General features: G+C 45.9%; 1 protein-coding gene across 1 annotated transcript in view; it reads right to left on the reverse strand.

The window, feature by feature from the left end:
- Positions 1-26,792, reverse strand: part of mrps25 (mitochondrial ribosomal protein S25) — a 49,077-nt gene that overhangs the window by 15,087 nt on the left and 7,198 nt on the right. Inside the window, exons 2-3 of the mRNA XM_068052289.1 lie at positions 12,151-12,257; positions 11,790-11,877 (exon numbers count right to left, since the gene is read on the reverse strand). Coding sequence (XP_067908390.1) covers positions 11,790-11,877; positions 12,151-12,257 — 195 coding nt within the window. The remainder of the gene's footprint in view (positions 1-11,789; positions 11,878-12,150; positions 12,258-26,792) is intronic.

Below are 26,792 nucleotides of genomic sequence, written 5' to 3' on the forward strand. Positions count from 1 at the left end.
CGTCCAGATCTCTCTGCCTGTCAATACTCCTAAGGGTTCTGCCACTTACTGTATACCTCCCACCTGCATTAGACCTTCGAAAATGCATTAGCTCACATTTGTCCGGACTAAACTCCATCCGCCATTTCTCCGCCCACGTCTCCAACCGATCTATATCCTGCTGTATCCTCTGACAATCCTCATCACTATCCGCAACTCCACCAACCTTTGTGTCGTTTGCAAACTCACCGATCAGACCAGCCACATTTTCCTCCAAATCATTTATATATACTACAAACAGCAATGGTCCCAGCACTAATCCCTGCGGACCACCACCAGTTACAGCCCCCCACTCAGAAAAGCACCCCTCCGGTACCCTCTGCCTTCTATGACTGAGCAAGTTCTGTATCCATCCTGCCAGCTCACCTCTGATCCCGTGAGACTTCACCTTTTGTATCAGTCTGCAAGAGTGTCCTCGTCAAAGGCTCTACCCAAGTCCATGTAGACAACATCCACTGTCCTTCCCCCATCAATCATCCTAGTCACCCCCTCAAAAAACTTTCTTCTATCACTCTCCACGCACATCTCTCTTCCAACTCCAAGTTCTACCTCCTTCTGTATCCAACCCTGGGGGAAAAAAAACCAATTCACACACTTCAAAATCCAAACTGTTTAGCCTTTGGCCCTCCATTCATAACATTTCTGCAGCTTCTGAATTGCTCAAAATGTACCCTCACCTCCACCTTTGATGCTCTAGTCCCTAATAAAACCATTACTCTCTCTCATCCTGGCTGTTCCCCTGGTACACCCCTATTCTCTACCCTCTCATTTCCAAGGGATACAGACTTGAACAGATATGATGGACCAACTATTTTGATCATTCATTGACAGATCTAGTTGAACCACACAAAGCACTTGCTTTCATCTGGTAAAACCCCTCACTGTTCCAGGATCATCCTGGAATGCATGATAATTCCCAGCTTCTTTTCTCTACTGCAAACCGTCTTCTTTAACCCCTCTTTCTGTTTCATCCACCCTCACCTCCAACAAATGTGAGGAGCTCATAGACTTCTTTGTCACTAAGACTGAGACCACTGATCACCTACCTCTACTACTTCCCTCCTTTCCCCTAGCCCACTGGATCCAACTTTCTCGAAAGGTTCCCCCTACCCTAGTCCTGAACTTGCATCGTTCTCTAGTTTCTCTCCAATCTCCCATCATATGAACATCCGGATTAGGAGCAGGAGTAGGCCACTCGGTCCCTCAAGCCTGCTGTGCCATTCAATAAGATCATGGCTGATCTGATTGTAACCTCGGCTCCATATTCTTGCCTAACCCCGATAACCTTTCACCCCCTTGCTATCAAGAATCTATCTATCTATCTCTGCCTAAAAAATATTAGAAGACTCAGCTCCTACTGCCTTTTGAGGAAGAGTTCCAAAGATTCACGAGCCTGAGAGAAAAAATTTCTCCTAATCTGTTTTAAATGGGCGACCCTTTAGTTCTAGATTCTACCACAAGGGGAAACGTCCTTTCCACATCCACCATGTCAAGACCCCGCAGGATCTTATATGTTTCAATCAAGTCGCCTCTTACTCTTTTAATTTCCAGCGGATACGAGCCTAGCCTGTCCAACCTTTCCTCATAAGACAACCAACCCATTCCAGGTACTGGTCTCGTAAACATTCTCTGAACTGCCTCCAACGCATTTATATCCTTCCTTAAATAAGGAGACCAATACAGTACACAGTATCCAGATATGGTCTCACCAATGCCCTGTATAACTGAAGCATAACCTCCCTATATTTATAGAGTCACACAGCACAGAAACAGGCCCTTCGGCCCATCGTGTTCTGCACCGGCCATCCAGCACCCAACTATTCTAATCCCACATTCCTGCACTTGGCCCGTAACCGTGTATGCTATGGCGTTTCAAGTGCTCATCCAAATACTTCTTAAATGTTGTGAGGGTTCCCACCTCCACCACCTCTTCAGGCAGTGCGTTCCAGATTCCAACCAACTTCTGGGTGAAAACATTTTTCCTCAAATCCCCCCCTAAACCTCCTGCCCCTTACCCTAAATCTATGCCCCCTGGTTCGTGACACCTTCGCTAAGGGAAAAAGTTGCTTCCTATATAACCTATCAATGCCCCTCATAATCTTGTACACCTCAATTATGTCCCCCCTCAGCCTTCTCTGCTCCAAGGAATACAACTCTAGACTTTTCAGTCTCTCTTTATAGCTGAAATGCTCCAGCCCAGGTAACATCCTGGTGAATCTCATCTGCACCCTCTCCAGTGCAATCACATCCTTGCTATAGTGAGGTGACCAGAACTGTACAGTACTCCAGCTGTGGCCTTACTAGCATTTTATATAGCTCCATCATAACCTCCCTGGCTCTTATATACTATGTCTCGGCTAATAAAGGCAAGTATGCCTTTCTAACCACCTTATCTACCATATGCCTTTCTAACCACCTTATCTACCTGTGCTGCTGCCTTCAGTGATCTATGGACAAGTACACCAAGGTCCTTCTGACCTTCTGTACTTCCTAGGGTCCTACCATCCATTGTATATTCCCTTGTCTTGTTAGTCCTCCCAAAATGCATTACCTCACTTTTCAGGCTTAAATTCCATCTGCCACTGCTCCGCCCATCTTACCAGCCCATCTATATCTCCCAGTAATCTAAGGCTTTCCTCCTCACTACTTACAACACCACCAACTTTTGGGGCCTTCCGCGAACTTACTTATCATACCTCATATATTCACGTCTAAATCATTAATGTACAATACAAACAGCAAGGGTCCCAGCACCGGTCCCTATGGTACACCACTGGTCACAGGCTTCGACCATTATTTGTATTCAATTCCCCTCGCAATAAATGATAACATTCTATTAGCTTTCCTAATTACTCACTGTACCTGCATACTAACCTTTTGTGATTCATGCACGAGGACACCCAGTTCCCTCTGCATCCTCTCATCATTTAGATAATATGCTTTTTTATTCTTCCTGCCAAAATGGACAATTTCACATTTTCCGACATTATACTCCATTTATCAGATCTTTTCCCACTCACTTAACCTATCTATATCCCTTTGTAGCAGGATTGTCTCTTCGACGGCGGACGGAGAGGGGGAGCCGAGGAGGTCGCAGGATGGAAGGGGAAGTCAGTTTAGATTCAGTTTATTAAGCTGTTCAAGCTTTGTACCATCATCCAGATCCACAAGGTAAAGAGCGGGCCTCAGCCTGGCTGGGTGAATTCCAGAAATCGGGCATCTGGCTGAAAAACCTGAGTGTTATCATGGGCGCGCTGTTGGCTGCGGCAGCCTGCAGAGATCCATCGCTCGGAGCCAGCAGCACCAGGAGCTCCAGTTCCATCTTCTCCTGAGCCATCGGGCGAAGGCTCAGCCGCTCATAGAGGCCGGAGCTCCCAAGCTCCTAGATACTCCTTCCCAGCTTCACCCTGGCACCCCGCTCCCGCCATCATTAACAACGAGCTCAGTAGACTCAATATGGATATTGCAGCACTTCAGGAGACACACCTCCCTGCGAACGGATCTCTAAGAGAGAGAGACTACACCTTCTTCTGGCAGGGTGGGGATCCTGAAGAACCAAGACAGCATGGAGTGGGCTTCGCCATCAGAAACTCCTTGCTCAGTATGACAGAGCCACCTTCAAATGGCTCGGAACGCATACTGTCCATCCGACTGCTCACTGCCTCTGGTCCAGTACACCGACTCAGCATCTATGCTCCAACACTCTTCTCCCCACCTGAAGTTAAAGAACAGTTCTACAAGGAACTCCATAATATCATTAGTAGCATCCCCAATACCGAACATCTGTTCCTGCTGGGGGACTTTAATACCAGAGTTGGGGCCGACCATGACTCATGGCCCTCCTGCCTTGGGCGCTATGGCATTGGAAGGATGAATGAGAATGGACAGAGACTGCTTGAGTTGTGTACCTATCATAACCTCTCCATCACCAACTCATTCTTTCACACTAAACCCTGTCACCAGATTTCTTGGAGGCACCCAAGATCACGTCGTTGGCACCAGCTGGACCTCATCGTCACAAGGCGAGCCTCTTTAAACACCGTTCGAATGACACGCAGCTTGAACAGTGCAGACTGCAACACCGACCACTCCCTGGTGTGCAAAGTTAGACTCAAACCAAAGAAGCTACATCACTCCAAGCAGAAGGGCCGCCGCACATCAACACTAGCAGAATTTCGTATCCACAGCTGTTACATAAGTTTCTAAATTCACTTGAAAACGCCCTTCAAAATACTCCTACAGGGGATGCAGAGACTACATCAGAGGCGCCATTTATGACTCAGCAATGACCACCTATGGCAAACATGTGAAGCAGAACGCAGATTGGTTTCAAGCTCACTTTGAACAGCTGGAATCTGTCATAGCCGCTAAGTGCATTGCACTGTTGAACTACAAGAAAGCCCCCAGCGAGTTAACGTCTGTCGCACTTAACGTAGCCAAAAGCGCTGCGCAAAGGACAGCCAGGTGCTGCGCAAATGACTACTGGCAACACCTATGCAGTCGTATTCAGCTGGCCTCCGACACCAGAAACATCAGAGAAATGTATGATGGCATTAAGAGGGTTTTTGGGCCAACTATCAAGATCACCTCCCCCCCACCTCAAGTCTAAATCAGGGAACGCAATCACTGACCTACACAAGCAAATGGACCGCTGGGTGCAGCACTACCTAGAACTGTACTCCAGGGAGAATGTTGTCAAAGACCACCCTCAATGCAGCCCAGTCTCTGCCAGTCATGGATGAGCTGGATGAACAGTCAACAAAATCGGTACTCAGTAATGTCATTGATTCTCTAGCCAGTGGAAAAGCCCCTGGGAAGGACGGCATTACCCCTGAAATAATCAACAGTGCCAAGCCTGCTATACTTTCAGCACTCTACGAACTGCTTTCCCTGTGCTGGGATGAGGGAGCAGTACCACAGGACATGCGCGATGCCAATATCATCACCCTCTATAAGAACAAGGGTGACTGCGGTGACTGCAACAACTACCGTGGAATCTCCCTGCTCAGCATAGTGGGGAAAGTCTTCACTCGAGTCGCTTTAAACAGGCTCCAGAAGCTGGCTGAGCGTGTCTACCCTGAGGCACAGTGTGGCTTTTGAGCAGAGAGATCCACCATTGACATGCTGTTCTCCTTTCACCATCTACAGGAGAAATGCTGAGAACAACAGATGCCCCTCTATGTTGCTTTCATTGAACTCACCAAAGTCCTTGACCTCGTCAGCAGACATGGTCTCTTCAGACTACTAGCAAAGATCGGATGTCCACCAAAGCTACTAAGTATCATCACCTCATTCCATGACAATATGAAAGGCACAATTCAACATAGCGGCGCCTCATCAGACCCCTTTCCTATCCTGAATGGTGTGAAACCGGACTGTCTTCTCGCACCTACACTGTTTGGGATCATCTTCTCCCTGCTGCTCTCACATGCGTTCAAGTCTTCAGAAGAAGGAATTTTCCTCCACACAAGATCAAATGGCAGGTTGTTCAACCTTGCCCATCTAAGAGCGAAGACCAAAGTACGGAAAGTCCTCATCAGGGAACTCCTCTTTGCTGACAATGCTGCATTAACATCTCACACTGAAGAGTGTCTGCAGAGACTCATCGACAGGACAGATGCTGCCTGCAATGAATTTGGCCTAACCATCAGCCTCAAGGAAACAAACATCATGGGACAGGACATCAGAAATGCTCCATCCATCAATATCGGCGACCACGCTCTGGAAATGGGTCATGAGTTCACCTACCTAGGCTCAACTATAACCTGTCTCTCGATGCAGAAATCAACAAGCGCATGGGAAAGGCTTCCACCGCTATGTTCAGACTGGCCAAGAGAGTGTGTGAAAATGGCACACTGACACGGAACCCAAAAGTCCGAGTGTATCAAGCCTGTGTCCTCAGTACCTTGCTCTACGGCAGCGAGGCCTGGACAATGTATGTCAGCCAAGAGCGACGTCTCAATTCATTCCATCTTCGCTACCTTCGGAGATTCCTTGGCATCAGGTGGCAGGACCGTATCTCCAACACAGACGTCTTCGAGGCGGCCAACATCCTCAGCACATACACCCTACTGAGCCAGCGGCACTTGAGATGGCTTGGCCATGTGAGCCACATGGAAGATGGCAGGATCCCCAAGGACGCATTGTAGAGCGAGCTCGTCACTAGTATCAGACCCACCAGCCGTCCACGTCTCTGCTTTAAAGACGTCTGCAAACGCGACATGAAGTCCTGTGACATTGATCACAAGTCGTGGGAGTCAGTTGCCAGAGATCACCAGAGCTGGCGGACAGCCATAAAGGCAGGGCTAAAGTGTGGCGAGTCAAAGAGACTTAGCAGTTGACAGGTAAAAAGACAGAAGCGCAAGGAGAGAGCCAACTGTGTAACAGCCCCGGCAACCAATTTTATCTGCAGCGCCTGTGGAAGAGTCTGTCACTCTAGAATTGGACTTTATAGCCACTCCAGGTGCTGCTTCACAAACCACTGACCACCTCCAGGCGCTTACCCATTGTCTCTCGAGACAAGGAGGCCAAAGAAAGAAGATCCCTTTGTAGCCCCCTTATGTCCTCTTCACAACTTACTTTCCTACCTATCTTTGTGTCATCAGCAAATTTAGCTACCATACCTTCAGTCCCTTCATTCAAGTCATTTATATAAAATGTAAAAAGTTGCGGTCCCAGCACAGACCCCTGCACCACACCACTCATTACATCTTGACAACCAGAAAATGACCTATTTATGCATACCCTCTGTTTCCTGTTAGCTAGCCAATCTCCTATCCATGCCAATATGTTACCCCTACACCATCAGCTTTTATTTTCTGCAATAACCTTTGATGTGGCACCATATCAAATGTATTCTGGAAATCTAAGTACAGTACACCTGCCGGTTCCTCTTTATTCACAGCACATATTACTTTGTGAAGAACTCCAATAAATAGGTTAAAAATGATTTCCCTTTCACAAAACCTGTTGACTCTGCCTGATTACTTTGAACTTTTCTAAGTTCCCTGCTATAAACGTCTTTAATAATAGCTTCTACCATTTTCCCTGAGACAGATGTTAGGCTAATTAGCCAATAATTTCCTGTCTCCCTTCCTTATTGATTAAAGGAGTTACATTTGCTATTTTCCAATCTAATGGAACCTTTCCTGAATCTAGGGAATTTTGGAAAATCAAAACCAATGCATCAAGTATCTCACTAGCCACTTCTTTTAAGACCAGAGGATGAAGTCCATCAGGACCCGGGGACTTGTCAGCCCGCAGCTCCAACAATTTTCTCAGTGCCATTTCCTTGGTGATTCTGATTTTCTGGAGTTCCTCCCTCCCTTTCATTTCCTGATTTACTATTAATTCTGGGATGTCACTCATATCCTCTACAGTGAAGACTGAAGCAAAACAGGATTTATAATCATCTTGAAAAGAATAAGTTCATTAGAGATAGTCAGCACGCTTTTGTGACGGGTAGGTCGTGCCTCACAAACCTTATTGAGTTTTTCGAGAAGGTGACCAAACAGGTGGATGAGGGTAAAGCAGTGGATGTGGTGTATATGGACTTCAGTAAGGCGTTTGATAAGGTTCCCCACAGTAGGCTATTGCAGAAAATACGGAAGTATGGGGTTGAAGGTGATTTAGAGCTTTGGATCAGAAATTGGCTAGCTGAAAGAAGACAGAGGGTGGTGGTTGATGGCAAATGTTCATCCTGGAGTTTAGTTACTAGTGGTGTACCGCAAGGATCTGTTTTGGGGCCACTGCTGTTTGTCATTTTTATAAATGACCTGGAAGAGGGTGTAGAAGGGTGGGTTAGTAAATTTGCAGATGACACTAAGGTCGGTGGACTTGTGGATAGTACCGAAGGATGTTGTAGGGTACAGAGGGACATAGATCGGCTGCAGAGCTGGGCTGAGAGATGGCAAATGGAGTTTAATGCGGAAAAGTGTGAGGTGATTCACTTTGGAAGGAGTAACAGGAATGCAGAGTACTGGGCTAATGGGAAGATTCTTGGTAGTGTAGATGAACAGAGAGATCTTGGTGTCCAGGTGCATAAATCCCTGAAGGTTGCTACCCAGGTTAATAGGGCTGTTAAGAAGGCATATGGTGTGTTAGCTTTTATTAGTAGGGGGATCGAGTTTCGGAGCCACGAGGTCATGCTGCAGCTGTACAAAACTCTGGTGAGACCGCACCTGGAGTATTGCGTGCAGTTCTGGTCACCGCATTATAGGAAGGATGTGGAAGCTATGGAAAGGGTGCAGAGGAGATTTACTAGGATGTTGCCTGGTATGGAGGGACGGTCTTACGAGGAAAGGCTGAGGGACTTGAGGTTGTTTTCGTTGGAGAGGAGGAGGAGAGGTGACTTAATAGAGACATATAAGATAATCAGAGGGTTAGATAGGGTGGATAGTGAGCGTCTTTTTCCTCGGATGGTGATGGCAAACACGAGGGGACATAGCTTCAAGTTGAGGGGTGATAGATATAGGACAGATGTAAGAGGTAGTTTCTTTACTCAGAGAGTAGTAAGGGCGTGGAACGCCCTGCCTGCAGCAGTAGTAGATTCGCCAACTTTAAGGGCATTTAAGTGGTCATTGGATAGACATATGGATGAAAATGGAATAGTGTAGGTCAGATGGTTTTACAGGTCTGCGCAACATCGAGGGCTGAAGGGCCTGTACTGCGCTGTAATGTTCTAATTCAAAATACCTGTTCAATTTAGTTTAGAGATACAGCACTGAAACAGGCCCTTCGGCCCACCGAGTCTGTGCCGACCATCAACCACCCATTTATACTAATCCTACACTAATCCCATATTCCTACCACATTCCCACCTGTCCCTATATTTCCCCTACCACCTACCTATACTAGGGGCAATTAACCATGGCCAATTAACCTATCAACCTGCAAGTCTTTGACATGTGGGAGGAAACCGGAGCACCCGGAGGAAACCCACGCAGACACAGGGAGAACTTGCAAACTCCACACAGGCAGTACCCAGAATTGAACCTGGGTCGCTGGAGCTGTGAGGCTGCAGTGCTAACCACTGCGCCACTGTGCCGCCCCTGCCATCTGCCATTTCCTTATTTTCCCTTATTAATTCTCCAGACTCACTTTCTAGAGGACCAACGCTCACTTTGTTAACCCTTTTCTTTTTTAAATATCTATAGAAACTCTTTTATATTTCTAACTAGCTTTCCCTCGAGTTCCAATTTTTCCCCTCATCAATCTTTTCTTTGCTGTTTTTTTATATTCTGTCCATTGTGCCATTTCTGAGCTCATCTTGTCCACGACATCCTGCTCCCTTGATCCTATAACAATTTGTATTTATGTAGTGCCTTTAACATAATAAAACTCGCCAAGACACTTCACAGGAGCATTATAAAACAAAATTTGACACAGAGTTATAAGGAGATTTTAAGTTTGATCTGCAAAAGCTTGGTCAAAGGGGTAGGTTTTAAGGAGTGTCTTAAAAGGAGGAAAAAGGAAAGAGATTTGTAGGAGGGAATTTCAAAGCTTAGGGTTTAGGCAGCTGAACACACAGCCACCAACAGTGGAGCAATTAAACTCGAGGATGCTTAGAAGCCAGAATTAAATGAGCACAGATAACTTTGAGGGTTGTGGGGTAGGAGGAAATCAGACAGATAGGGAGGGGTGAGGCCATGGAGGGATTGGAAAAAGGATGAGAATTTTAAAATAGTGGTGTTGCTTAACTAGGAGCCAGCGTCAATCAGCAAGCACAGGGGTGATGGGTGAACACAACTTGATGCGGCAGCAGAGTTTTGGATGACAGGTTTACAGAGGACAGAATGTGTAGAGGCAACAAAGGCATGAATGAGGACTTCAGCAGCAGATGCAAGGAGGCAGGGCACTTTTACAGATGTGGAAATAGGCAGCCTTAGTGATGGCACAGATATGACAGGGCACTGGATGGAATGCGCAGTTGTAAAATGGCAGCACTGGCATCAAATCTGCATGCTGCCAGCATTCGTTAGGTGCATGCAAACCCCTTTATTAATTGTGTTCATTCATATGCAGGTGGAGTGTGTTAATTAGGGTCTTACTTTACATAGAATTTATGACACAGAAACAGGCCATTTGGCCCATCTGGTCCACGCCTGTGTATCTGCTCCACACGAGCCACCTCCCACCTCCAACTTCATCTCACCCTATCAACATATCCTTCTATTCCTTTCTCCCTCATATGTTTATCGAGCTTCCCCTTAAATGCATCTATATTATCCACTTCAACCACTACTTAAGTATATATGAGACACTTATTGGAACTGAGTGAAGGTTTGAGTGAGGAGCTGCATGTTTCTAATCTTTTATCTTTGCAAAATAAATGCAATAAAGATTGGCTCCAGAAAAATCCTTCAACAGCAAGCTTTCTGGAGTATAACACCCTTTACCATGTCCATGGCCTGCACACTTCCCGTCGGAAGTGTGCATGTGCATCTTGGACTCCGTTTTAACCGTTAGATGTCTGCATAGCTCCTATAAAAAATGACTGCCACACAGCCCATTTTAGTCCCCACAGAGATATTGAGATATATAGAGATATTGATTGACATTAAGACTTACATAGATGTACAAAGAAAGGTTTTTTTCTATATATATGTTCTATATATGGAGAGAGAGCAGGGAGCTTTCGATAGATACAGGAATCGGTATTTTTTTTTAATTCCTTCATGGGATGTGAGCATCGCTGGCTAGGACAGCATTTACTGCCAATCCCTAATTGCCCTTGAGACTATTGCTGTTTACTATTTTTATTAATGTACTGGACATTAATTTACTATTAATGATCAGCATGTAGGTGTTGAGGGCACGATCTGCAAATTTACAGATTAACACTAAGATCTGTGCAAGTAAAATATAGATATACACTAATAAATATATAACTATATTGATACGAGAAAGATAGTGAAGCAGATATGTATAGAGTTAATAATAGGATTATATACATATAGATGTAAAGATATGTATAAGATATATTATGTTGAATGTATACAATGCAGGAACAGGCCATTCGACCCAAGTGACTCATATTGGTGTTTCAGTTCCACATGAATCTCCTCCCCGCCCTCTTTGTCTCACCTTATCAGATTGTCCCTCTATTCTTTTCTCCCCTGTATGTTCATCTATCCCCTTAAAATGCTTTTCACCTCAACTACTTCTTTTGGTAGCGAAATCCACATTCTCCTAAATACCCTATTGAATTTATTAGTGACTATCTTATAGCCTGTAGTTTTGGTCTTCCCCATAACTGGAATCACCTTCTCTACATCTACACGATTTTCTTTTGAATTCTATTCCGCTAGAAAAAAAGTGCTTTGTTTTCCTGTTTTATGGCCTTGTTAAACTGAGTATTTTTGGTAGTTTGCGTACCTGTACCCCTAGATCCCTTTGCTCTTGTACCCCATTAAAACTCTTATTTTCTAAGAAGTATGTAGCCTCAGAAGATGTTAGGCAAAATAGTTCGCAGAGGACTGTTAGGACATGGGGTGCCTGACCGTAAACAGTTGGGGAAACAATTCACTCCATCGGAGCAGAGAATTGGAGGGTGCATACTTCTGGGAGAAGAGAGACATATACGAATGAAGCCAAGAAATCTCATGTCAGAAGAGACCATTCTGCAACACGGCTTTATCCACTACAATCAACCAGATAAATTTCAACATGGGATCCCGCAATGCACCCTAGGCAAGCAGACAAAAATTGAACACCACCACACAATATAAACACAGCAAAATGAAGCTCACCGGCTCTTTCCCAGGATTGTCTTCACATGTTCAACGATTTCTTTGTGGTTCTTTCCTTCTACATCAACCAAGACTTGTTCACCGTCATCTGGAGAGAAATGACAAAAGCAGAAATTTCGAAATAATACTGACACAGTCATCTTCTGTACCCGAGACAATCCAACCACACCCCCCTTTGACAGTCTGGTTTCACTACTGAGACAGTCTGACCCTCGTCCCTTCAGCCCACCAGACAGTCTGACCTGTTCCCTGAGACAGCATCATGTCAGTCACTGACACCCAGGTTGGCCAAGCACTCTGGAGAGGCTGCCTCAGTTTAACAACAACCAGCTTTGAAATGTGCGAGCAGCAGGAAACTTACCCAAATAAAACCTTAGAAATGGTGATGGTGTCAAGTTTTTGAACATAACAATCTGAACCCAGGGATTCTGGTACTGGATTTGAGGTATGTTGAAGAAAACAAACTTTCTGAAAAGAAACAAAATTTGAATATGTCAGTACCACAAGCTTAAAGTACTTCTAAGCACTGATGTACTGAAAGATGAAGACCAACAAAGTCACCTGAGATTCCAGTGCTGCACTGGTTCTGCACTGCACTTTCCTGTTTAGTAATACCTACTCAAAACTCAACGTTTGTTGATCAGACTACCACAGCATCCAGAGCAGGTGAAGAGCTTCAGAGCCAGCAGTGTCCGGCATTCCTCATCCTGTCACCCTGCCACCCTGCCACAATCCTGGAGCCGGCCCCGTCCAATCACTCTTGGGGACTCCAGGCTCCGCCCCCATCCCATCACCATGTGGGAGTGTCTCAGGCGCAGACTGTCCCAAAATCAACGGATCAGAGCAAAGCTCTGTCAACCTACCACATCCAGTAGAGGATGGTGGTGGTAGAGACTAATGCAACTTATATTTACATAGCGCCTTTAATGTAATAAAACATCTCAAGACACTACACAGGAGCATTATAAAACAAAAAGGAGATATTAGGGCAGAAGACCAAAAGCTTGATCAAAGAGGTAGGTTTTAAGGAGCGTTTTTAAAAGGAGGAAAGCAAGGTAGGGAGGTGTAGGAAGGGTATTCCAGAGTTTGTGGCTTAGGGAGGGGCGAGGCCATGGAGGATTTGAAAATAAGGATAAGAATTTTAAAATCAAGATATTGCTTGACTGGGAGCCAATGTAGGTCAGCGAGCACAGGGGTGATACAGCACTGAAACAGGCCCTTCAGCCCCCCGAGTCTGTGCCGACCAACAACCACCCATTTATACTAATCCTACATTAATCCCATATTCCCTACCACATGCCCGCCATTCTTCTACCACTTACCTACACTAGGGGCAATTTACAATGGCCAATTTACCTATCAACCCTCAAGTCTTTGGCTGTGGGAGGAAACCGGAGCACCCGGAGGAAACCCACGCGGTCACAGGGAGAATGAGGGTTTCAGCAGCAGATGAGCTGAGACAGGGGTGAAGTTAGTGATGTTATGGAGGTGGAAATAGGTGGTCTTAGTGATAATCGCACTATGAGGTCAGAAGCTCATCTCGGGGTGAAAGGCGACACCAAGGTTGTGAACAGACTGGCTTAATCTCAGACTGTTGCCAGGGAGAGGGATGGAGTCAGTAGCTAGAGAACAGAATTTGAAGCAGGGACCAAAAATAATGACTTCAGTCTTTCCAATATTTAATTGCAGGAAATTTCTGATCATCCAGTACAGGATGTCGGATAAGCAGCCCAATAATTTACCAACAGTGGAGGAGTTGAGAGAAGTGGTGGTAAAGTAGAGCTGGCTGTCATCAGCCTACATGTGAAAATTGCCGAGTGGCAGCATGTAGATGAGAAATAGGAGGAGGCCAAGGATAGATCCTTGGTGAACATCAGAGGTAACCATGCCAGAGCAGGAACAGAAGCCATTGCAATGATACTCTGGCTACGACTAGATAGAAAAGAATGGAACCGGGTGAGAGCAGAGCCACCCAGCTGAACAGTGGAGAGGTGTTAGAGGAGGTTGGCATGGTCAATCCCGTGTCAAAGACTGCAGACAGGTTAGAAGGACCAGGAGGGATAATTTACCTTTGTTACAGTTATACAAGATGTCATTTTTGACTTTGAGGGTATTAGCTATGAGGAGAGGTTGGATAAACTCGGGTTGTTTTCACTGGAACGACGGAGGTGGAGGGGCGACATGACAGAGGTTTACAAAGTTATGAGCGGCATGGACAGAGTGGATAGTCAGAAGCTTTTTCCCAGGGTGGAAGAGTCAATTACTAGGGGACATAGGTTTAAGGTGCGAGGGGCAAAGTTTAGAGGGGATGTGAGAGGCAAGTTTTTTTTTTTTTTTTACACAGAGGGTGGTGAGTGCCTGGAACTTGCTGCCGGGGGAGGTGGTGGAAGCAGGTACAATAGTGACGTTTAAGAGGCATCTTGACAAATACATGAATAGGATGGGAATAGAGGGATATGGACCCCGAAAAAGTGCAGAAGGTTTTAGTTTAGACAGACATCAAGATCGGTGCAGGCTTGGAGGGCCGAATGGCCTGTTCCTGTGCTGTACTGTTCTTTGTTCTTTTCTTTGTTTTGGTATTATGGCGGGGCAGAAACTTTTGTGGAGGGATTTAAAGATGGAGTTCCAGGAAAGATGGGCATAAATTTGGGAGGCGATGACACGTTCAAGGACTTTAGAGAGGAAAGGGAGGTTGGAGATTGAGCATTAGTTTGCAAGGACAATGGGGACAAGGGGTTTTTTTTGAGAAGAGGGACGATGACAGCAAAGGCCTGCTCAGGTCAGGAAATAAAAACGACCCGAACCAGACAGAACCACATTGGACCTGAGCCCGAGATGCAGAGACCAGGAAGGTCCTGAGTGATTATAAAATATACAGTATTTATATAAAAAATATAAAATGATCACTGTCAGGACTCTAGTCTAGTACAGTACTGTATGTATGTAGATTAGCATCCTGACAGTGATCATTTTATATTTTTTATATAAATACTGCATATTTTATAATTAATTACTCAGGACCTTCCTGGTCTCTGCATCTCAGCTGCTCACTGGATAAACTTGCAGCAAGTATTTCAACCTGTAAAGCAGGAGTCTTGTAATGTACAATGACATTTTCTGAGCCTTCGGACAATTGCTGTGTTTATTTTAAGCGAGCGGAGATGAGGGCTGTACCAGAGAATGGCCAGGGTGAGAGAGAATAATGGTTTTACTGGGGACTTGAGCATCAAAGGTGGAGGTTAGAGTGCAGTTGAACAAATCAGTAGCTGCAAAAAATGTTGTGGTGAACGGAGGGCCAAAGACTAGACTGTTGGGATTTTGAAAGTGCAGTTGTAAGTGAATTGGGGGATAGATTTTTCCAGGGATGGATACAGGAGGTGGTAGGGTTAGGGGGTAGAAGAAGGATGTGGGTGGAGAGTGATACAAGGAAGTGATCAGAGATGGCCTTATCTATGATTGATGCAATAGGACTAGCAAGACCATGTGAGATGGTAAGGTCAAGGGGGTGGCCGTGAATATGGGTTGGGGAGTTTACATGCAGGGGGCGATTTAGGGAGGATAAGGTGGCAGTGAACTCAAAGGAGAGAGAGCATGATAAGTTGATATGGAGAAGTTGTTCAGTGCAGAGGCTGAGGGAGGAAAGCAGTGAAGATATCTCGGTGATAACATTTTTTTATCGTACCTAGGAGAAAGTTCCAGAGGAGTAGGGGGTCCAGCTAAGGTGTGATCTGGTGATAAGAGCCACACCACCTCTGCAATGGTCTTGGCGGGACAAGTGGTGGAAGATGCAGCCAAGCGGGGAGGCTTCATTAAAGGGGAAAAGGTGCCATCACCCCTCAACCAGGTTTCCATTAAGACAATGATGTTGACACAATCATTCACAATAAGTTCATGGATGGCAAGTCTTCATTCACATGTGAATGGACATTCTGAAAGGAGATGCATAGAGGAGCAGTGGGAACTGATCCACTGGCAGAGTCCACAGGGTCAGCAGTGGCAGGGGTGAGCTGGACAGGAAGATTGGCAAGATTAGCCCCCAGTAGGCGCATTGGATGGGTAGGTCAAAGAGAATGGGATGGGGCAATTGGGGTTGCTGCTCATAATGAGCCAGTGCCAAGTGCCTCAATGAGCCCATCGGAGGATGCTAAGAGAGAAGGAGAGCTAACAGGAGGAGTTGCATCAATGAACACTCCCATCCTCAATCACAGTTGAGCCCAGCACACGAGGTCAAGATAAAACTGAAGTGCTAAGAATTTGACCACACTCAGTCACCTCCTGAGGACTTCACCAGCATAACTTAGTTTGGTTGGTTCCCATGATGTCCAGTGAGGGCGATTAGGCAGTGGAGACGCTACTGGTAATGTGAAGGAGCAGCAAAAGATATAATATTCTGGTTCCCAAACCAGGGTATTAAAAGAACAAGTAGGGAAACTGCAAATGTGTCAGTCACAATTTTACAAAGCTCTCAAGATTTGAGAATTCTACTTTTGGATTGGAAAATTTGTAAATTTTTGTTTGAAGTAGAGAAATTGGGAAACTACAGACCTGTCAGTTTAGCATTGGTGTGGGAAGGTTATTGGAATCAGAGATAGAGTAATTGAGCACCTGGAGAGGTTTGAACTGACCAAAGTGAATTAACATGGATTTGTGCAGGGTACAAGATAATGTTAAACTTGCAGAATGGGCATGTAAATAGCAAATAAATTTCAAAATAGGAAAATGCGAGGTGGGCATTTTGGTCAGAGGAATAAGGAGGGTATAATATATATATATATATATATATATACCACACAGGTCAACAATGCTATCAAAATGTGAACAAAGCACTGGGATACATTTCTAGAGGAATATAATTGAAAGGGAAGTTATGTTAAACTTGTATAGAACCTTAAATAAAAGCAAAATACTGCGGACGCTGGAAATCTAAAATAAAAACAAAGTGCTGGAAATAGATCCAGCAGATCTGGCAGCATCTGTGGAGAGAGAAGTAGAGTTAACAGTTCAGGTCTGTGACCTTTCAGCAAAACTGGCAAAAGTTAGAAACGTAATATGTTTTAAGCAAGTGAAGCAGGGGGTGGGTGGAAAAAATAGAGCAAAAAAAAGGGAAGGTGTGTGATAGAAGAGGGCAGGAGAGATTAACTGACAAGGTGGTTATGGGGCAAAGGGAGTGTGCTGATGGTGTGGTGAAAGACAAAGCATTAGTGCAGAGAAAGTGTTAATTACAGATTAATGAACAGCTCTGTCCAAAAGCACAAACATGAAAAACCAAGTTTAAGGCAGGCACATGGTAAAAAAAAAAATGATAAAACAAAATAGAATAAAAAAGGGGCCCGTAATGCTCTAAAATTCTTCTTTGGCCTCCTTATCTTGAGACACAATGGTGCGCCTGGCGGTGGTCAGTGGTTTGTGAAGCAGCGCCTGGAGTGGCTATAAAGGCCAATTCTAGAGTGACAGGCTCTTCCACAGGTGCTGCAGAGAAATTTGTTTGTCGGGGCTGTTGCACAGTTGGCTCTCCCCTTGCGCCTCTGTCTTTTTTCCTGCCAACTACTAAGTCTCTTTGACTCGCCACATTTTAGCCCCGTCTTTATGGCTGCCCGCCAGCTCTGGCGAATGCTGGCAACTGACTCCCACGACTTGTGATCAATGTCACAGGACTTCATGTCGCGTTCGCAGACATCTTTAAAACGGAGACATGGACGGCCGGTGGGTCTGATACCAGTGGCGAGCTCGCTGTACAATGTGTCTTTGGGGATCCTGTCATCTTCCATGCGGCTCACATGGCCAAGCCATCTCAAGCGCCGCTGACTCAGTAGTGTGTATGAGCTAGGGATGTTGGCCGCCTCAAGGACTTCTGTGTTGGAGATACGGTCCTGCCACCTGATGCCAAGTATTCTCCGGAGGCAGCGAAGATGGAATGAATTGAGATGTCGATCTTGGCTGACATATGTTGTCCAGGCCTCGCTGCCATAGAGCAAGGTACTGAGGACACAGGCTTGATACACTCGGACTTTTGTGTTCCGTGTCAGTGCGCCATTTTCCCACACTCTCTTGGCCAGTCTGGACATAGCAGTGGAAGCCTTTCCCATGCGCTTGTTGATTTCTGCATCTAGAGACAGGTTACTGGTGATAGTTGAGCCTAGGTAGATGAACTCTTGAACCACTTCCAGAGCGTGGTCGCCAATATTGATGGATGGAGCATTTCTGACGTCCTGCCCCATGATGTTCGTTTTCTTGAGGCTGATGGTTAGGCCAAATTCATTGCAGGCAGCCGCAAACCTGTCGATGAGACACTGCAGGCACTCTTCAGTGTGAGATTAAAATTACTGAACTCAATATTCAGTCCAGAAGGCTGTAGAGTGCCTAATCAGAAAATGAGGTGCTGTTCCTCGAGCTTGCATTGATGTTCACTGGAACACTGGAGTACGCCAAGGACAGAAATGTGGGCATGAGAACCGGGGGGCGGTTTGTTGAAATGGCAAGCAACCGGAAGCTCGGGGTCATGCATGCAGATTGAGTGGAGGTGTTCTGCAAAGCGGCCACCCAATCTGTGTTTGGTCTTGCCAATGTAGAGGCGACCGCATTATGTACAGTGAATACAGTATACTAAATTGAAAGAAATACAAGGAAATCGTTGCTTCACCTGAAAGGAGTGTTTGGGGCCTTGGATGGTGAGGAGAGGCGAGGTAAAAGGGCAGGTATTACACCTCGTGAGATTGCATGGGAAACTACCGTGGGAAGGGGACGAGGTGTCAGGTGTACTGGAGGAGTGGACCAGGGTGTCGCTGAGGCAACGATCCCTCCAAAATGCTGACTGGAGATGGGAAGGGGAGATGTGTTTGGTGGTGGCAGGAATGGTCGGGGATGATCCTTTGGATCTGCAGGCTGATAGGGTGGAAAGTGAGGACAAAGAGAACCCTGTTGTGGTTCTGGGAGGGAGGGGAAGGGGTGAGAACCACAACAGGATTCCTCTTGTCCTCACTTTCCACCCCACCAGCCTACACATCCAAAGGATCATCCTCCACCATTTCCGCCACCTCCAGTGTGATGCCTCTTCCCCGCCCCTCCCATCAGCATTCCGAAGGGATCGTTCCCTCCGTGAGACTCTGGTCCAATCCTCCATTACCCCCGACACCTCGTCCCCTTCCCATGCAATCGCAGGGCCCCAAACACTCCTTTCAGGTGAAGCGATGATTTTCTTGTAATTCTTTCAATTTACTATACTGTATTCGCTGCTCACAATGCAGTCGCCTCTGCACTGGGGAGATGAAGCGCCGATTGGGTGACTGCTTTGTGGAACACCTCCGCTCAAAAAGCACGATCGAGCATCTGGTTGCTTGCCATTTCAACACACCCCCCCTGCTCTCATGCCCACATTTCTGCCTTTGGCCTGCTCCAGTGTTCCAGTGAACATCAACGCAAGCTCGAGGAGCAGCACCTCATTTTCTGATTAGAGCCTTTTCGACTGAACACTGAATTCAATAATTTTAGAGCATGACTGACCCCTTTTTTATCATTCTATTTTGTTTTATCATTTTTTTAACCACGTGCCTGCCTTAAACTTGATTTTTCATGTTTGTGCTTTTGGACAGAGCTGTTTATTATTGTCATTAACACTCTGCATTAATGCTTTGTCTTTCACCACGTCATTAGCACACTCCCTTTGTCCCAGAACCTCATCAGTTAATCTCTCCTGCCCTCTGCCCTATCACACACCTTCCCTTTTACTCTCTTTTCTTCCCCCCCGCACTTCACTTGCTTAAAACCTATTACATTTCTAACCTCTGCCAGTTCTGATGGAAGGTCACAGGCCTGAAACATTAACCCTGCTTCTCTCTCCACAGATGCTGCCAGACCTGCTGAGTATTTCCAGTACTTTCTGTTTTTATTTTGTTTTGAACCTTGGTTGGTTCCAATATCATGAAAAGCATATAAAAGCTCTAGAGAAGGTGCAAAAGAAAGAATGATACCCAAACTGAGTGATTATAACTTATCAGGAAAGACTGAACAGCTTGGGGCTGTTTTATTGAGAAAAGAGAATGCTGAGGGGTAACCTGATGTAGTTTGCACTTGCAGTGGAGATCAGAACTAGGGGCCATAAATATAAGATAGTCACTAATAAATTCAATAACGAGAAATAGTTGAATAAATTGCATAAATGTGGAAGAGACAAGCATGTAGCAAAGACAAAGTGGGATCAATGGGGGCGTTTTACCTTTCATATAGATTTGGATAAGCAAACTAGTTCATGTCATGAGTGCTTTTTGCAACAATATGTCCCAGAACTAGCAAGAGGGCAGGTTATATTAGATTTAGTAATGAGCCTGATTTAGTTAACAGCCTAGACAGTGCATGAACATTTATCTATTATGATCATAATATGATCAAATTCAATGTAGTGTTTGAAAGGGAGAAACGTGAAACTGCTACTAAGAGTCTACATTTAGGGAAGGCTAATGTCAACATGATCAGACAGTAAACTGGATAAATCTGTTAATGGGTAAAATGACAGAAGATCAAAGGGAGGAATTCAAAAAAGATTTTACTATGATAGAGTAACCAGTTTAGAGAACCAGTTCATACCCCAAGGGCAAGCGCCCTCCTTGCCAAAAGAAAGCCATGGATGAGACAACACAAAACTAAATGAAAAAGCATACAAAAATGCAAATAATAGCACAGATCCTAGCGAATCAGAGAAATACAAAGAACAGCAAATGCGACAAAATAGTAAGAGCTACGAAAAAAGGAGTATGAAAAGAAACTTGCAATGCACAAAATTAACACAATTTTCTTTCACAATATTGGTAAAACAGGGATGGTCAGGAGCTATGTGGCCCCCTTGAAATCTGATAACGGTGAAAGACCATTCAGCCCAACAAGTTTCCGGTACATTGATGACTGTAACGGTGCCGTTTCCTGCTCCCACCCGGAACTAGAAAACCGTATCAACTTTGCTTCCAATTTCCAACCTTCTCTCACCTTTACATGGTCCATCTCCGTCACTTCCCTTCCCTGACTTCTCTGTCTCCATCTCCGGGGATAGGTTGTCTACTAATATTCATTATAAGCCCACTGACTCCCACAGCTACCTCGACTACACTTCTTCACACCCTGCCTCCTGTAAGGACTCCATTCCATTCTCCCAGTTTCTCCATGTCCGACACATCTGCTCTGATGATGTTACCTTCCGCGACTGATATGTCTTCCTTTTTCCTCAACTGAGGATTCCCCCCACTGTGGTTGACAGGGCCTTCAACCGTGGCCCTCACACCTACTGCACCTCTACCCTCACCCCTTCCCCTCCCTTTCAGAACCACGACAAGGTTCCCTTGTCCTCACTTTCCACCCCATCAGCCTCCATATCCAAAGGATCATCCTCCGCCACTTCCATCACAAACAGTATGATGCCACTACCAAACGCATCTTCCCCTCCCTTCCCCATCAGCATTCCGAAGGGATCGTTCCCGCCATGACACCCTCGTCCACTCCTCCATTACTCCCACCACCTCGTCCCCTTCTCATGGCACCTTCCCCTGCAATCGAAGGAGGTGTAATACCTGCCCATTTACCGCCTCTCCCCTCACTACCCAAGGCCCCAAACACTCCTTTCAGGTGAAGCAGCGATTTACTTGTACTTCTTTCAATGTAGTATACTGTATTCGCTGCTCACAATGTGGTCTCCTCTACACTGGGGAGACCAAACGCAGATTGGGTGACGGTTTTACGGAACACCTCCACTCGGTCCGTAAGCATGATCCCGAGCTTCCTGTTGCTGGCCATTTCGACACCCCCCACCACCGCCCCCCCCACGCCCCATCGCTCTCATGCCCACATCTGTTTCCTGGGATTGCTGCAGTGTTCCAGCGAGTATCAATGCAAGCTCGAGGAACAGCATCTCATTTACCGATTAGGCATGCTACAGCCTGCCGGACTGAACACTGAATTCAATCATTTCATAGCATTACGGGCACCCCCCCTTTTAATGTTTAGTTATTTTTTATTTGGTTATTTTATTTTAGGGTTTTTTTTTAGTGTGTTTAGTTTGTTTCTACTGTGTCTACCCAGTGTTTCTGTTTTTTAAAATTTTTTTAATGCTTGTGCTTGGAGTGCTTTGTGCTTTACAATCTATTCACACCCTCTCTGTACTAACGCTTTATCTTTCAGCACACTATTAACATACCATTTGCCTTTGCTCCATGACCTCTGGTCAGTTATTCTCTATGGCTTTGTCCTATCAACACCTTCTCTTGCTTAAAATCTTTTACATTTCTAATATTTGTCAGTTCTGAAGAAGGGTCACTGACCTGAAACTTTAACTCTGCTTCTCTCTCCACAGATGCTGCCAGACCTGCTGAGTATTTCCAGCATTTCTTGTTTTTATTTCAGATTTCCAGCATCTGCAGTATTTTGCTTTTATATAAGTCATGTCAGCTTTCTTTAGAGCAAGCCAGTCAGTCCCATTTCCCTACTCTATCCCCATAGCCGTGGAAGTTTATTTCCCTCAAGCGCCCATCTAATTTCCTTTTGAAATCATTGATCATCTCCACTTCCACCACCCTCGTTGGCAGTGAGTTCCAGGTCATTACCAATCACTAATGCCCTTTAGGGAAGGAAATCTGCCATTCTTACCTGGTCTTGCCTATATGTGACTCCAGACCCACAGTTATGTGGATGACTCTTAAATGCCCTCTGAAATAGCCTAGCAAGCCACTCAGTTGTATCAAAATGCTACGAAGTCTAAGAAAAGGAATGAAACCAAATAGACCACCTGGCACCGACCTAGGCACCAGAAATGACAACAGCAAATCCAACCCTGTCAACCCTGCAAAGTTCTCCTTACTGACATCTGGGGGCTTGTGCCAAAATTGGGAGAGGTGTCCCATAGACTTGTCAAGCAACAGCCTGACATAATCATACTCACGGAATCATACCTTACAGACAATGTCCCTGACACAACCATCACTATCCCTGGGTATGTCCTGTCCCACCGGCAGAGGTGGCAGCACAGTGCCACCTCGGGAGAGAGTTGCCCTGGGAGTTCTCAACATTGACTCTGGACCTCATGAAGTGTGAAGTGTCATATCACCAGGTCAAACATGGGCAAGGAAATCTCCTGCTGATTACCAATTACCACCCACCCCCACCCCCCCCAACCCTCCTCGGCTGATGAACCAGTGCTTCTCCGTGTTGAGCACCAATTAGAAGCACTGAGGGTGGCAAGGGCTTAAAATGCACTCTGGGTGAGGGACTGCAATGTCCATCACCAAGAGTGGCTCGGTAACACCACTACCGGCAAGCTGATTGAGTCCTAAAGGATACAGGTGGTGAGGGAACCAATAAGAGGGAAAAACGTACTTTACCCTGTCCTCACCAATCTGCCTGTCGCAGATGCATCTGTCCATGACAGTATTGGTAGGAGTGGCCACCGCACAGTCCTTGTGGAGACAATGTCCCGTCTTCACACTGAGGGTATCCACCATAGTGTTGTGTGCTGCTACCACCATGGTAAATGGGATAGATTTCAAATAGATCTAGCAACTCAAAACTGGGTATCCATGAGGTGCTGTTGGGCCATCAGCAGCAGCAGAATTGTACTCAATCACAATCTGTAACCTAATGGCGCCACTCTATCCCCAACATAGCCCCCACTCTACCATTACCATCAAGCCAGGGGACCAACCCTGGTTCAATGAAGAGTGCAGGAGGGCAAGCCAGAAGCAGCACCAGGCATACCTCAAAATGAGGTGTCAGCCTGGTGAAGCTATAACACAGGACTACAGGACCACAGCTGGAGTACCGTGTGCAATTCTGGTTGCCACATTATAGGAAGGATATGATTGCATTGGAGGGGGTGCAGAGGCGATTCACTAGGATGTTGCCTGGGATGGAACATTTAAGCTATGAAGAGAGGTTGGATAGGCTTGGGTTGTTTTCGCTGGAGCAGAGAAGACTGAGGGGTGACCTGATCGAGGTGTACAAGATTATCAGGGGCATGGACAGTGTGGATAGGGAGCAGCTGTTCCCCTTAGTTGAAGGGTCAGTTACGAGGGGACACAAGTTTAAGGTGAGGGGCAGGAGGTTTAAGGGGGATTTGAGGAAGAACTTTTTTACCCAGAGGGTGGTGACGGTCTGGAATTCCCTGCCTGGGAGGGTGGTAGAGATGGGTTGCCTCACATCCTTTAAAAAGTACCTGGATGAGCACTTGGCACGTCATAACATTCAAGGCTATGGGCCAAGTGCTGGCAAATGGGATTAGATAGACAGGTCAGGTGTCTTTAATGCATCAGTGCAGACTCGATGGGCCGAAGGGCCTCTTTTGCACTGTATTACTCTGTGATTCTGTATGTCAAACAGCGGGAGCAGCATGCAATAGACAGAGCTAAGCGATCCCACAACCAACGGATCAGATCTAAGCTATGCAGACCTGCCTCATCCAGTAGTGACTAGTGGTGGACAATTAAACAACCAATGGGAGGAGGCGACTCCACAAACGTCCCCATCCTCAATGATGGGGGAGCCCAGCACATCAGTACAAAAGACAAGGCTGAAGCATTTGCAACAATCTTCAGCCAGAAATGCAGAGTGGATGATCCATCTCGGCCTCCTCCTGAGGTCCCGAGCATCACAAATGCCAGCCTTCAGCCAATCCCATTCACTCCACGTGATATCAAGAAATGGCTGAAGGCACTGGATACTGCAAAGGCTATGGGCCCTGACAACATTCCGGCAATAGTACTGAAGACTTGTGCTCCAGAACTAGCCACGTTCCTAGCCAAGCTGTTCCAGTACAGCTACAACAGTGGCATCTACTTAGAAATGTGGAAAATTGCCCAGGTATGTCTTGTGCATAAAAAGCAGGACAAATCCAACCCCCTGGCCAAATACTGCCCTATTGGTCTACTTTCGATCATCAGCAAAGTGATGGAAGGTGTCGTCAACAGTGCAATCAAGTGACACTTGCTTAGCAATAACCTGCTCACTGACGTTCAGTTTGGGTTTTGCCAGGGCCACTCAGCCCCTGACCTCATTACAGCCTTGGTTCAAACATGGACAAAAGAGCTGAACTCCAGGGCACAGGTGAGAGTGCCTACCTTTGACATCCAGGCAGCATTTGACCGAGTATGGCATCAACGAGCCCTAGCAAAACTGGAGTCAATGGGAACTGGAGTCAAGGGGAAACTCTCCACTGGTTGAAGTTGTACCGAGAGCAAAGGAAGATGTTTGTGGTTATTGGGGGTCAATCGTGTCAGTCCCAGGACATCACTGCAGGAGTTTCTCAGGGTATTGTCCTAGGCCCAACCATCTTCAACTGCTTCATCAATAACCTTCCCTCTATCATGAGGTCAGAAGTGGGGATGTTCCCTGATGATTCCACAACGTTCAGCACAATTCACGACTCCTCAGATACTGAAGCAGCCACACGCTTGGACAAGTAACATTCGCGCCGCACAAGTGCCAGGCAATGACCATCTCAAATAATAGAGAATCTAACCATCTCCCCTTGACGTTCAATGGCATTACCATCACTGAATCCCCCACTATCAACATCCTGGGTGGAGGGGGGGGGGGGGGGGAGAGGGGGGGGGGGGGGCGGGGTCACCATTGACCAGAAACTGAATTGGACCAGCTACATAAATGCTGTAGCTACAAGAGGAGATCAGAGCTGGGAGCTCTGCAGCAAGTAACTCACCTCCTGTCTCCCCAATGCCTGTGCACCATCTACAAGGCACTAGTCAGAGGTGTGATGGAATACTCTCCACTTGCCTGGATGGGTGCAGCTCCAACAACACTCAAGAGGCTCGACATCATTTTGCTATAGAGGGAGTGCAGCGAAGGTTTACCAGACTGATTCCTGGGATGGTGGGACTGACGTACGAGCAGAGATTGAATCAGTTAGGATTATATTCACTGGAGTTCAGAAGAGTGAGGAGGGATCTCATAGAAACCTATAAAATTCTAACAGGACTTAACAGGGTAGAAGCAGGAAGGATGTTCCCGATGGTAGACAAATGGACAATAAATGCTGGCCCTGCCAGTGATGACCACATCGCCCAAACATATTTTTAAAATTACCAATCGCTGCATTAAAAAGTTCTTCCTCACATCCCCCAATATCCCAAAACCATAAATCTGTGTCCCCTAGTCCTTGTACCATCAGCTAATGGGAACAGCTACTCTTTATCTGCCTGTCACATTCTTGTACGCCTCTATCAAATCACCTCTTAATCTCCTTTACTCCAAAGAGAACAACCCCAGCTTCTCCAAACTTGTAGCTAAAATCCCTCATCCTTGGAACCATTATGGTACATCTCCTCTGCACCCTCAGATCCTTCCTAAAGTGTGATGACCAATACTGGAAGCTATATTCTAGTTAGGGCCTAACTGGAGCTTTATCAAGCTTCAGCATAACTTCCCTTTTTTTGTACTCATTACCTCTATTTATGAACCCCAGGATCCCTTTGCTAATATACTCCCAATATGTCCTGGCACCTTCTAAGATTGATGCACATGAACCCCCAGGTCCCTGTCACCCCACACTCTTTAGAACTGTGTCATTAAGTCTATATTGCCTCTCCCCTTCCCATCTGCAAAAATGCATCACCTCACACTTACTGTATTAAATACCATCTGCCACTTGTCTGTCCATTCTGCGAGCCTATCTGTGCCCTGCTGCAGTCAATTGGCATCATCCTCACTGTTTGCCACACCTCCAAGTTTGGTATCATTGGCAAATTTTGACATTTTACTCTATTCCAATAACCAAGTCATGTCAAAAAAAGCAGTGGACCCAGCACTGACCCTTGGGTACACCATCCTGAATAATTACTTATCAGTATTTCGAGGAAGAGGTCAGCATGCTGGACGTCTCAAGGAAATTAATATTAAATCAGGGAAAGGGACACACCAAAAGTAACATAAGTAAAAATATAGTATTGCCGAAAATAACGTCACTTAAAGAGTGACAAATCCCCAGGACCAAATAGTTTCCATCCCAGGCATTTAAAG

The sequence above is a fragment of the Heterodontus francisci genome, chromosome 19 (genome assembly GCF_036365525.1).
Source record: "Heterodontus francisci isolate sHetFra1 chromosome 19, sHetFra1.hap1, whole genome shotgun sequence".
Classification (NCBI taxonomy): Eukaryota; Metazoa; Chordata; class Chondrichthyes; order Heterodontiformes; family Heterodontidae; genus Heterodontus; species Heterodontus francisci.